This window comes from Lolium rigidum, chromosome 1, assembly GCF_022539505.1.
Source record: "Lolium rigidum isolate FL_2022 chromosome 1, APGP_CSIRO_Lrig_0.1, whole genome shotgun sequence".
Lineage (NCBI taxonomy): Eukaryota > Viridiplantae > Streptophyta > Magnoliopsida > Poales > Poaceae > Lolium > Lolium rigidum.
Genome location: NC_061508.1, coordinates 62,042,555 through 62,054,484, shown reverse-complemented (window position 1 = coordinate 62,054,484; position 11,930 = coordinate 62,042,555). Strand labels below are relative to the sequence as shown.

General features: G+C 45.2%; 1 protein-coding gene across 1 annotated transcript; it reads right to left on the bottom strand.

The window, feature by feature from the left end:
• Window positions 1-6,150: 6,150 nt before the first annotated feature.
• On the bottom strand, window positions 6,151-7,044 carry LOC124708740 (elongation of fatty acids protein 3-like). Its single transcript, XM_047240414.1, has one exon. It carries the CDS (start codon window positions 7,042-7,044, stop codon window positions 6,151-6,153), a length of 894 nt encoding a protein of 297 aa, XP_047096370.1.
• Window positions 7,045-11,930: the final 4,886 nt, after the last annotated feature.

Below are 11,930 nucleotides of genomic sequence, written 5' to 3'. Positions count from 1 at the left end.
GATAAAGTAAATGCAAGTAAACTATTTTTTTTTTGTGTTTTTGATATAGAGTGCAAGACAGTAAATAAAGTAAAACTAGCAACTAATTTTTTTGTGTTTTGATATAATGCAGCAAACAAAGTAGTAAATAAAATAAAGCAAGACAAAAACAAAGTAAAGAGATTGGGAAGTGGAGACTCCCCTTGCAGCGTGTCTTGATCTCCCCGACAACGGCGCCGGAAAAAGAGCTTGATGGCGTGTATTTCACACGTTCGTTGGGCAACCCCAAGAGGAAGGTATGATGCGCACAGCAGCAAGTTTTCCCTCGGAAAGAAACCAAGGTTTATCGAACCAGGAGGAGCCAAGAAGCACGTTGAAGGTTGATGGCGGCGGGATGTAGTGCGGCGCAACACCAGGGATTCCGGCGCCAACGTGGAACCTGCACAACACAACCAAACTACTTTGCCCCAACGAAACAGTGAGGTTGTCAATCTCACCGGCTTGCTGTAACAAAGGATTAACCGTATTGTGTGGAAGATGATTGTTTGCGAGAGAAAATAGTAAAAACAAGTATTGCAGCAGATTTGTATTTCAGTATTAAAGGATGGACCGGGGTCCACAGTTCACTAGAGGTGTCTCTCCCATAAGATAAAAGCATGTTGGGTGAACAAATTACAGTCGGGCAATTGACAAATAGAGAGGGCATAACAATGCACATACATGACATGATAAGTATAGTGAGATTTAATTGGGCATTACGACAAAGTACATAGACCTCCATCCAACTGCATCTATGCCTAAAAAGTCCACCTTCAGGTTATCGTCCGAACCCCTTCCGTATTAAGTTGCAAAGCAACGAGACAATTGCATTAAGTATGGTGCGTAATGTAATCAACAACTACATCCTCGGACATAGCGCCAATGTTTTATCCCTAGTGGCAACAGCACAACACAACCTTAGAACTTTCTGTCACCGTCCCGGTGTCAATGCGGGCATGAACCCACTATCGAGCATAAATACTCCCTCTTGGAGTTAAAAGCAAAAACTTGGCCAGAGCCTCTACTAGTAACGGAGAGCATGCAAGATCATAAACAACACATATGTAATAACTTGATAATTAACATGACATGGTATTCTCTATCCATCGGATCCCGACAAACACAACATATAGAATTACGGATAGATGATCTTGATCATGTTAGGCAGCTCACAAGATCCAACAATGAAGCACAATGAGGAGAAGACAACCATCTAGCTACTGCTATGGACCCATAGTCCAGGGGTGAACTACTCACTCATCAATTCGGAGGCGACCATGGCGGTGTAGAGTCCTCCGGGAGATGAATCCCCTCTCCGGCAGGGGTGCCGGAGGAGATCTCCAGAATCCCCGAGATGGGATCGGCGGCGGCGGCGTCTCGGTAGGTTTTCCGTATCGTGGTTTTTCGCCTCAGGGGTTTCACGACGGAGGCTTTAAGTAGGCGGAAGGGCAGAGTCGGGGGCCTGACGAGGGGCCCACACCATAGGGCGGCGCGGGCCCCTCCTAGGCCGCGCCGCCTTGTGGTGTCGCCACCTCGTGGCCCCCACTTCGTATGCTCTTCGGTTTTCTGGAAGCTCCGTGGAAAAATAGGCCCCTGGGTCTTCGTTTCGTCCAATTCCGAGAATATTTCGTTACTAGGATTTCTGAAACCAAAAACAGCGAGAAAACAGAGAGCTGGCACTTCAGCATCTTGTTAATAGGTTAGTTCCAGAAAATGCACGAATATGACATAAAGTGTGTATAAAACATGTAGGTATCATCAATAATATGGCATAGAACATAAGAAATTATCGATACGTCGGAGACGTATCAAGCGTCATCCTTTAATGAGAATGGAAAGATTTTAGCAACAAAGTAAGTACGCTTCTTAACATCATCAGAAAACAAGCTACTCAAAGTAGATAACTCGGTCATGTGTTCAACAGCACTTTCTTTTTCAGTACCACAAAAGGGTGTTTTCTCAACAATAGCTATATGAGATAGATCAAGAGAAAAATCATAATCTTTATCCTTAATGTTTATAGGAGATGTGGCAAATTTAGGATCCGGAGACAGTTTATATCTAACGAGTATGTTACTGCAAGCAACTTTTTAATTTTTCTTGCATCAGTAGTAGCATGGCATTTTTCAATAAAATCATCATCAAGTTCCACATAATCTTCATCAAGATCATCACTAGAGTATTCAAGTTCAGGTGAATTAACAGGTGTAGTAACATCGGGAGTTTCAGCATTTTCAATTTGTCTAGACCTAGCAATTTTAGCATCTAGAAAAGTTCCCAATGAACCACTATCATCAAGCACGAGCAGAAATATTATCAATATTATGAGAGTTTTCAGATTCGAGCGGAAGTACCGAGCACTTGAAGCATGTGGCGGTGAAACAAGTTTATCAATCACGAGATGTTGAATCAAGAGCGACGAGAGGTACTCAGAGTCGTACCTTTTCTTGTAGTGGATGGTAATATGGCGACCTTAGTATCGCGAGTTTTACCCATGATGGAGAATTTGCAGCGAACAATATTAATCCAAGTGAACTTCCAAATAAAGCTATGCTCCCCGGCAACGGCGCCGGAAAATAGTCTTGATGACCCACAAGTATAGGGGATCGCAACGAGTCTTCGAGGGAAGTATTACCCAATTTATTGATTCGACACAAGGGGAGACAAAGAATACTTGAAAGCCTTAACGGCGGAGTTGTCAATTCAGCTGCACCTGGAAACGAGACTTGCTCGCAAGAGTTTATCGGTAGTAACAGTTTTATAGTAGTAGCGAGTAGTGAAATAAAAGCAGCAGAGTAACAAAGACAGCGGTAGTGATTTTAGTAAACAGCAGGATTAAAATATCGTAGGCACGGGGACGGATGACGGGCGTTGCATGGATGAGAGAAACTCATGTAACAATCATAGCAGGGCATTTGCGAGATAATAATAAAACGGTATCCAAGTACTAATCAATCAATAGGCATGTGTTCCAATTATAGTCGTACGTGCTCGCAATGAGAAACTTGCACAACATCTTTTGTCCTACCAGCCGGTGGCAGCCGGGCCTCAAGGGAAACTACTGGATATTAAGGTACTCCTTTTAATAGAGTACCGGAGCAAAGCATTAACACTCCATGAACACATGTGATCCTCACGTCGCTACCATTCCCTCCGGTTGTCCCGATTTCTGTCACTTCGGGGCCATTGGTTCCGGACAGCGACATGTGTATACAACTTGCAGGTAAGATCATAAACAACGAATATCTTCATGAATCAATAACATGTTCAGATCTGAGATCATGGCACTCGGGCCCTAGTGACAAGCATTAAGCATAACAAGTTGCAACAATATCATAAAAGTACCATCTACGGACACTAGGCACTATGCCCTAACAATCTTATGCTATTACATGACCAATCTCATCCAATCCCTACCATCCCCTTCGGCCTACAGCGGGAGAATTACTCACACATGGATGGGGGAAACATGGCTGGTCGATGGAGAGGCGTTGGCGGTGATGATGGCGATGATCTCCTCCAATTCCCCGTCCCGGCGGAGTGCCGAACGGAGACTCTCGGCTCCCGAGACGGAGTTTCGCGATGTGGCGGCGTTCTGGAGGGTTTCTGGCGACTTCGACTTCTCCCCGTGCGTTTTTAGGTCGAGGCGAATAAGTAGTCCGAAGGGGGGCGTCGGAGGCCAGCCGAGGGGGCCACACCACATGGCCGCGTGGGCCCCCCTGGGCCGCGCCGCCATATGGTGTGGGGCCCTCGGGCCTCCACCTTACTTGTCCTTCTGGCTCCGCCAGTATTCTGGGAAAATAGGCCCTTTCGTCAAAATCCCGAGGTTTTTCCTGAAAGTTGGATTTCTGCACAAAAACGAGACACCAGAACAGTTCTGCTGAAAACAGCGTTAGTCCGTGTTAGTTGCATCCAAAATACACAAATTAGAGGCAAAACAATAGCAAAAGTGTTCGGGAAAGTAGATACGTTTTGGACGTATCAGTCCTCCAGCAGTAGGGCATGCATCTCATCGTCGTTATCCATGTCTGAAGCAAAATCAATGGTTAAATTTACGCCGCGACAGACGAGGCAACGAACAACGGCCAATCGCGCCTACCTGGCAAGTCGTCGAGCACCTTGTGTGCACGGAGGTGAGGCGGATTTGACGCCATGTTCTGGGACGCGCTGGCGAAGCGGCGGCGGTGAAACATCCGACGAGAGTGCCAGCCGCGACGACGGTGCCGACTCTCAGAAGAGATCAGCCGTCGAAACGGCCGGCAAATCCAGCGGCGGCGGAGGGGTGGGAGGCGCGAGAGGGAAGGCGCGACGAGAAAAAAGGCGTGAACCAACGGTTTATGGAAATAGTCGCCGACAGGTGGAAATGGCCCGCATCGCTTTTCGTTGTGTCCGGCGTGCCCGGAGCGTCCCCTGTAGAGCGGGGACGGGCTCGGGACGCTGGACACCGTATCAGGCCGCGCTGATAAAAAAAGGTTTTGGGGGGGCGCGATTGAAAACGTTTTTTTATCCGGCGCGTCCCAAATTCTTTTGGAAGACGCTTTAGAGGACGCGAGTGGAGATGCTCTTAAGCAGTACATAATACAAGGTAGGATACGCCACACGAGATGGTATGGGCAGTTTTGCAGGTTTAGGAGCCGCCCAAGTCCCAACCATAAGAGCAACTACAATAGTATAGCTGGTTGTTGGCTATAAGCAAGATGTCATCTCATCTATAGTCAACATATAGCCAACAAATACAATAGTTGTCTATAAGAATGTACTACTTTTCGATGGATGGCCCATATATCATTCACACAACTCGCATACGAGCACGTGCTAGAGCTAGCTCTTGCATAAGAGCTCACTTACATTCTCTCTTCTCTTCTCTCTCCTCCAACTAGACATAAATATATTACTCCCTCCGATCCGAAAAAAGAGTCAGAAGGGTAGTACAACTTCGTTTTACATTTAAGACCTTGTAAATTAATCAAAAGAAGCAGAACGCCCTCCCGATCTAAACTGAAAAGTGAAAACCAAAAAGCCCTCCGATCGCGCGACTCCGAGCTCGCTGCCTCCACGCCCGCCTCCGGCTCCCCTGATCGCCTCCGAGCTGAATGCCTCCGCGCGCCAGCCTCTAGCTCCACTGATCAGCTGTCGCATGCCGCGTTGCTGGCGAGATCCAGGACCTTCAGAGGCAAGAGAACGTCATGAACTTCTCTACAGCCTTGGTCAAGGACGAAACGAGGGGAGATGAGATTGGATTTACCTCTGCGGCGAGGTACTCGGGGACGGCGTAGAGGTAGACAGGGCACCGGTGCCGACGCACTACGCGTATTTGCTGATCTTAGGTATCCGGCGGTGCTCTGGATGCGGCCTCGTGGATATCCGATCCGGCGTGTCCGGCCTCGCAGCAACCGGATCCGGCCTCGCCAACGCCGGATCCAGCGATTCGCCGCTGGCTTGTACCAAAAGATCAACCTTTTTCCGAGGGGATCCGATGGGATTTCGAGGGGAGCGGAGAGAGTAAGAGGCGGGGGGCGGGGGGCGAATGCGGGGTGCGGTCGAGACGAGAGCGTCCAGACTCCAGAGGAGAGGATGGAGTGCGGGTTGACGAAAAAATAAACGCGAGGGCCTTTTTGCAAAATAGATCATCCGACTCTTTTTTCGGATCGGAGTGAGTATTTTAATTCTTATAGCCAGCTGACTAGAATTTATTGTACTTGCTCTAACCAGATGCTCACGTTGTGTTTGCACGTCTCTGTATCATGCAATAGGTGTTGGTGTCAGTGTCACTCTCTCACAGTCTCACTCCTAGTTCCTTCATCAGCTCAGCTCCACCACACTTGGTGGCCATGAATTAAGATCAATCTTTCAGATCGAGCTGCGGTTTCAGCTCAGATGCCTTGCTATGAACAGGATGAACAGCGTGAGGTTAAAGCAGTAGCAGGGATTCGATTGAAATTACTCGAGTTCCATGCACGCATATCGATCTATATGACTAAATCTTTTGTTTATAATCGTGTCATCTCATCGGGATGCCAAATTTCAGCCTATACTATGTACAAGAACCAGAGATTATGTTACACAGTATGGTTTGGGGGGTGGGATCAACGCAAAAATCACCTCACACCCCGCCCGCGCCTGGGTGGGCGGTCACAGCTCCTTGTTGCCGCCGTCGTCGTCGTCGCAGCCGCCGCGCTTGCCGTAGCAATGCAGGAAGACCCAGAGCAGCGCGGCGTTGAGCAGCGCGGCGTTGAGCAGCGTGTTGAACACCCATGCCCCGATGCCGCTGCACCCGCCGGCGACGGCGCCGCCGAAGTGCATCCACGCGACCCCCGCGTGGCACGCCAGGTTGCACCCCAGCAGGCCCGTCTGGCACGCCAGCACCACGGGCGCACCCCGCGCCGCGCGCGCGACCGGCAGCCCGGCGCCGACCCAGAACCGGAAACAGAACGCAACGGCATGCGCGAGCGTGGAGGCCAGGATGGCCAGCACCTGGAACGACTGCGAGAACTCCAGCCAGAGGAAGGCCATGGCGACGGCGGCGGCGTGCGCGAAGACGCGGGCGGACGCGCCGCCGCGGCGGCGGAGCACGGCGAAGAGGCCACGCGCCGCGTGGAGGTAGCGGGACAGGTAGTAGGCGTAGGACCAGAAGAAGACGCGGCCGGAGGAGCGCGTGCCCGGCGGGAAGCAGAGGAGCCACCGCAGCGGGGTGGTGCGGCTCCGCCCACGCCACGACCACCGGGTGTCGCGTATCTCCGCGACGGCCGAGAGGATCGTGCCCGTGAAGATGGCCGCGGAGACGGTCGCCATGAGGAGCGCGTGCGCGGAGGGGAGGGGCCCGAGCGGGAGCGGCCTCTTGCGGCGGAGCGCGGCGAGGATGGCGTCGAGGATCAGGCAGAGGGCGACGTACGCGGCGAGGAAGCAGAGGAGGGAGGCCCAGGTGGAGAACCAGAGGCCGACCGAGGGGCTCCACCGGAATCCTACGATGGCAGGGTGCTCCGCCAGCCAGTACCTGGCGTTGTTGTCGCCGGCGAGCGCGGCCATTGAAGGGTAGTTGCGGTCGTGTGGTTTGGAGGATAGAAAGGGATTTTTGAACAGGGACGTCAAATATATATATATGCTCGCCTGGTATTCATTTCGTTTGTCGGTCACACTTTGTCGACCCAGTCATGGGCAACCTCGGCCCTGGCCCGGTCATAATCAGACATGAAACTAGTTTCCAAGCTGCATATTATATGCTTCTAAATATTGATTTAATCAATTCGCAAAAAAAAAATATTGATTTAATCCCTTTGACGCCTCCTACAATCATAGCACCGACTTAATTTTTTCCAAATATTTAATAATGGTGGTCTTCTCAAATTACAAATACTTCCAAAACATGGTGGGTAAGTCATACCTCATAAAGTTAGACTAGCAAAAATTATTATTATCTATGATATAATATATATATATATAAATTTGGAAATATGTTTCTCGGTGATTCTAACAGTGTTGATTTCATATTATAATAGAAAGTTTATAAAACTTGACTTTTACGCAAAATTATGTGCAACATAAATAAGGACTTTTAAAGGAAACAAGAGAAGACAATTGAAATGGGCTTGTCTAAAGAAATGGTGGAATGACCAGCATGGGTTGGTCATTGTTTTAGGGAAGGTAGGTCACGCATGAAACACGATATGCATGCTTGGTAGTATTGGGGATCTGTCCATACCACCAATCCTAATTATAGGGAGCTCATGCATGAGCAAGCGTGCGTATGTAGTGTTCTCTTGAAAACGGGCGCTATTCGAGTGAAGAAGTGATTCTAACTTACAATGAATGGGAATGGTGTTTTGGCACATGGGAGCATATGCTCCCTTTATTTTGAAATGCATGTTACATACATTTTGTAATTTCAAAAAATTGAAACGAAAAATTCGAACGTACATCTTCACGTGCTACGCGCTCACAAAGTTGTTTCATAAAAATCTGACTTGTCGTGTGACGTGTGTAAAAAAGACAAAATTCAATGTTGAAAATAAGGCTTTTCAGGAGATAAATTTTCTCTTTTTTACACAGACCACAAAACATATTGGTTCCTCGCGAAACTTGACGAACGTACGTATATTGTGGAGATGTACAAGTAGAATTTTTTGTCAAAATTTTTCGACATTTCGAAATATAATTTTTTGATAGAGGGAGCATATGCACCCGGGAGCCGAATTAAATTTCTGACAATGAATGTACTATAAAAGTGCTTAGGTTCAACTGTTCAGGTCTTCAAGAATGTGATTTTTAGATAGTATTATGTTTCCGCTTAAAACAAGTACCCGGTCGTTCGATATGCACCTTAGAGCAAGTACAATAAGGTAGAGTCAGCTGGCTATAAGAGATAAAATATTATAAATTTGCTTAGTTGGAGGAAAGAGATTAGGAGAGAGAAGAGAACTTGACTCTTATCTAATAGTCAGCTTTAGCACGTGCTCCTAGACACTTGAGACTAAAAGGTGGGCCATGTATTGTAAAAGTACTATAATTTTAGAGCAATTCCAATAATATAGCCAACTGCTAGCTATAACAAGATGTCATGTCATTTGTAGTCACCATATAGCTAACATGTACAATACGTAGTAGTTGAATATACGAATGAAGTACTTTACTAACATATGGCCCACATTTCACTCTCACAAAGTGCCTAGGAGCACGTGCAAGAGCTGGCTATTGCATAAGAGCTCACATTTCTTTTCTCTCCTCTTCTCTCTCCTCCAACTAAGCAATAATATACTATTTTAATCCTTATAGCCAGCTGACTAGGATTTATTGTACTTGCTCTTATAGCTTACTATTGTACATGCTAGCTATAAGTTGACTATAGATGATGTGGCAAATTGTTATAGCCGGCTGCCAACTATATTATTGTTCTTGCTCTTATGAATGTGAGTAACTCTCAATGGACATAAAATCACCGTAATTATCCATCAGATAACAACATCGATGTGCAGCTGGAAATTTTGTATGCAATTGTAACTTCATGTACAATTCTTGAATCCATGAATCACAACACAAATCCAATGGTATGGAAGTCGGTCAAGCTAATTTAATTCTCAGTCAACCTAGAATTAGTAAAACCGTAACTATATATGTCCGTCTGTTGCTTGCAACCGTGAAATTACTTGAGTATGAGACCTCAAAATTCTTTAAAGAAATACTTGGAGAAAGTCAAGAGGGGATCTGTTCGGGTTGTCTTGCTTGAGATCTAGTTTTCCAATCTTAACTTGTTTATATTCTTCGTGTTAGACCTATATAGTTAATAAGCTGCTTTTTGGATTGCAAGTGTGCACTAAAAAATTGTTGACAACCAAAAGACTACTCATGTATCTGGATTTCATAGATTCTTTCAATAGCTCAAAAATGTCGTCTATGTCTACCGGGTGACATCATTATTCTTCACTGCATACGCCGTGCATCGGTTGCTTAACAAATCTCCCTTCATTTTAAAATAAGTCTCTCGACTTTTTTTTAAATATAGATGTATCTATAATTAAAACATATCTAGATACATTCGTATCTAGACAAAACTGAGACACTTATTTCATGATTGAGTTAGTATTATATATGCTCCCTCTATTTCAATTATAATTGACCTTGATTTATCTAGATTTGTATGAATCTACATACTCCCTCCGTTCCCAAAAAAAAGTTGCTCAATTTTTTCAAGATACGGATGTTTCTATAATTAAAATATGTCTAAATATCTTCATATCTTTTTCGATAAGGGGCGCTTTATTACTCAAAAAGTTTTTAAGCATTACACTCAGCCTCTGCATAATTAGGATGCACACAGCAGTTTAGTAGTCCAGTATCAAACAAATGGATATAAAAGAACGATGTAAAAAAGTCAACTACTATAAAACTTCATTGGCTTCAATCCTCCGACTATGCAGCCATCCATGTTAGGAAATAAGCTCCATTTAATCTTCGTATCTAGATGAAATTGTGCAGCTCTTTTAGGGAAGGAGGAAGTACTAAATACACATACTGGGCCATACTCCCTCCATCCAAAAACATGTTGCATATAAGTTTTACTCAAAAGTCAAACTTTGTAAAGTTTAATCGGCTATGTAGTAAAATATATTATTACCTATAATATAAAAGGTATATAATATAAAAAAAATTACTATGATTCAAATAATATTGATTTGTGCCATAAAAGTTTGTATATTTTATTATATATTTAATAAAAGTTTAAAAAGTTCGACTTTCACGCAAAATTTTATGCGCAACATAAACCGAGACGGAAGGAGTATGTAGATAAGTCCACGTTAATTAATTTGGAAAAAAGAAGTATCCTTATCGTTCAAGGCATGTGCGTCATTGACATGTGAGGGCTTCTAGATCGAGTCTGTTTTAGTTAGCCAGACTAGACCAAATGGCTTGCCCGTGGAAAAGTTAGTGAACTATAGCTTCAAGCTTCCATTCTTCTTCTCGAACCAGGTTGAAGAGTTGGACGAACAACAACAAAGCTGTGTGTGTCAACAGCTCATGGATGATGGATGGATTCGCTTATCTAGATTAGTTTGAATGCAACGTAGTGGAGAAAAAGTCAATATCCTGGGTTGGGCGTACATGAGGACATGAGGTGGTCGGTTCGTAATAGTATTGGAATATCAGGCATGCATGCATGCAACTTCTATACGTATGAAGCATATGTATTTCTTTCTTGCAGTATCTGTGGAATGGAGGAAGAAACTAGGTACCATGTGACTATGAATTGCACAAAGGCAAAAGCTCTAAGGCAAGATTTGGCTGAAATCTGGGAACTACCACATGAATCTGAACTAGTCTTTACAGGGAATGAATGGGTCCTGGTCTTGCTAGACAACCTGCCCAAAGAGATGAGGAATAAACTGATGTTCATATGGTGGAGAGCGTGGCATCACAGAAACAATATAATTTTCGGCGATGGTAAAGATTCTATCCAAAACTCGATCAATTTTCTACAGAGTTATTTAGCTACCTTGCAGAAGTTAAAGAAAGGAGAGCTTGTAATGGATAGAAAAGGAAAATGAAAAATAGATCAGAAGCAAATCATTGATGACAAGGTCCAAAATGCGATGCAAGTGCAGGGGGAAATCTGGGAAAACCCACCTGATGGATGGATAAAATGCAATGTCGATGCAAGTTTTTTAAAGGAAGAAAAGAATGGTGCCTAGGGTGTGGTTCTACGGGACCACATGGGTAACATTCTACTATCAGCTTGGGATGTCATCACTCACTGCCAATCAGCGACAATGGGAGAAGCTATTGCATGCCTTGAAGATTTGAGATTGGGAATTGCAAATTGTACTTCAAATCTTATCATTGACACAGATTGTGCTTCAGTTGTGGAGTCCTTTAGAGAGGATAGTAGCGACCGATCTGAGGTGTGTTTCATAGCGAAGGAATTCAACTCGTTAAGACCACCAGATCGACAAATTGTCATCTCTAAAGTGAGCAGAAACTGTAATAACGTTGCTCATGGTTTATGCTAACTCAGTCGTAATGTGTTGTGTCGTGGAGTGTTACAAGGTGCGGTGCCGACCTGCGTGTCGAAAGCGGCCTTGGATGATTATATTTAAACAATGTTTTCTTATTAATACACAACACTTTTTCAAAAAAAAGGTGATTTCCCGTTCCATGCATCGACACGTCAATGAATCCTCTGTTGCTGACATCTCGAGAAAGTGGTTAAATTAACTTGCACTGATCCGTACATTGGAAGAAAAATCTGGTTGATGCCTACACTAGTAGGAAAAGCCTCATCAGTGGCGCACAAAAATAGGCTTCTGTGGCGCACGGGAGGTGCGCCACAGAAACTTCGCCACAAAAATAAGGTTTCTGTGGCGCACCGGCCCGTGCGCCACAGAATTAAGGTTTCTATGGCGCACTTGTTCCTAGGTGCGCCA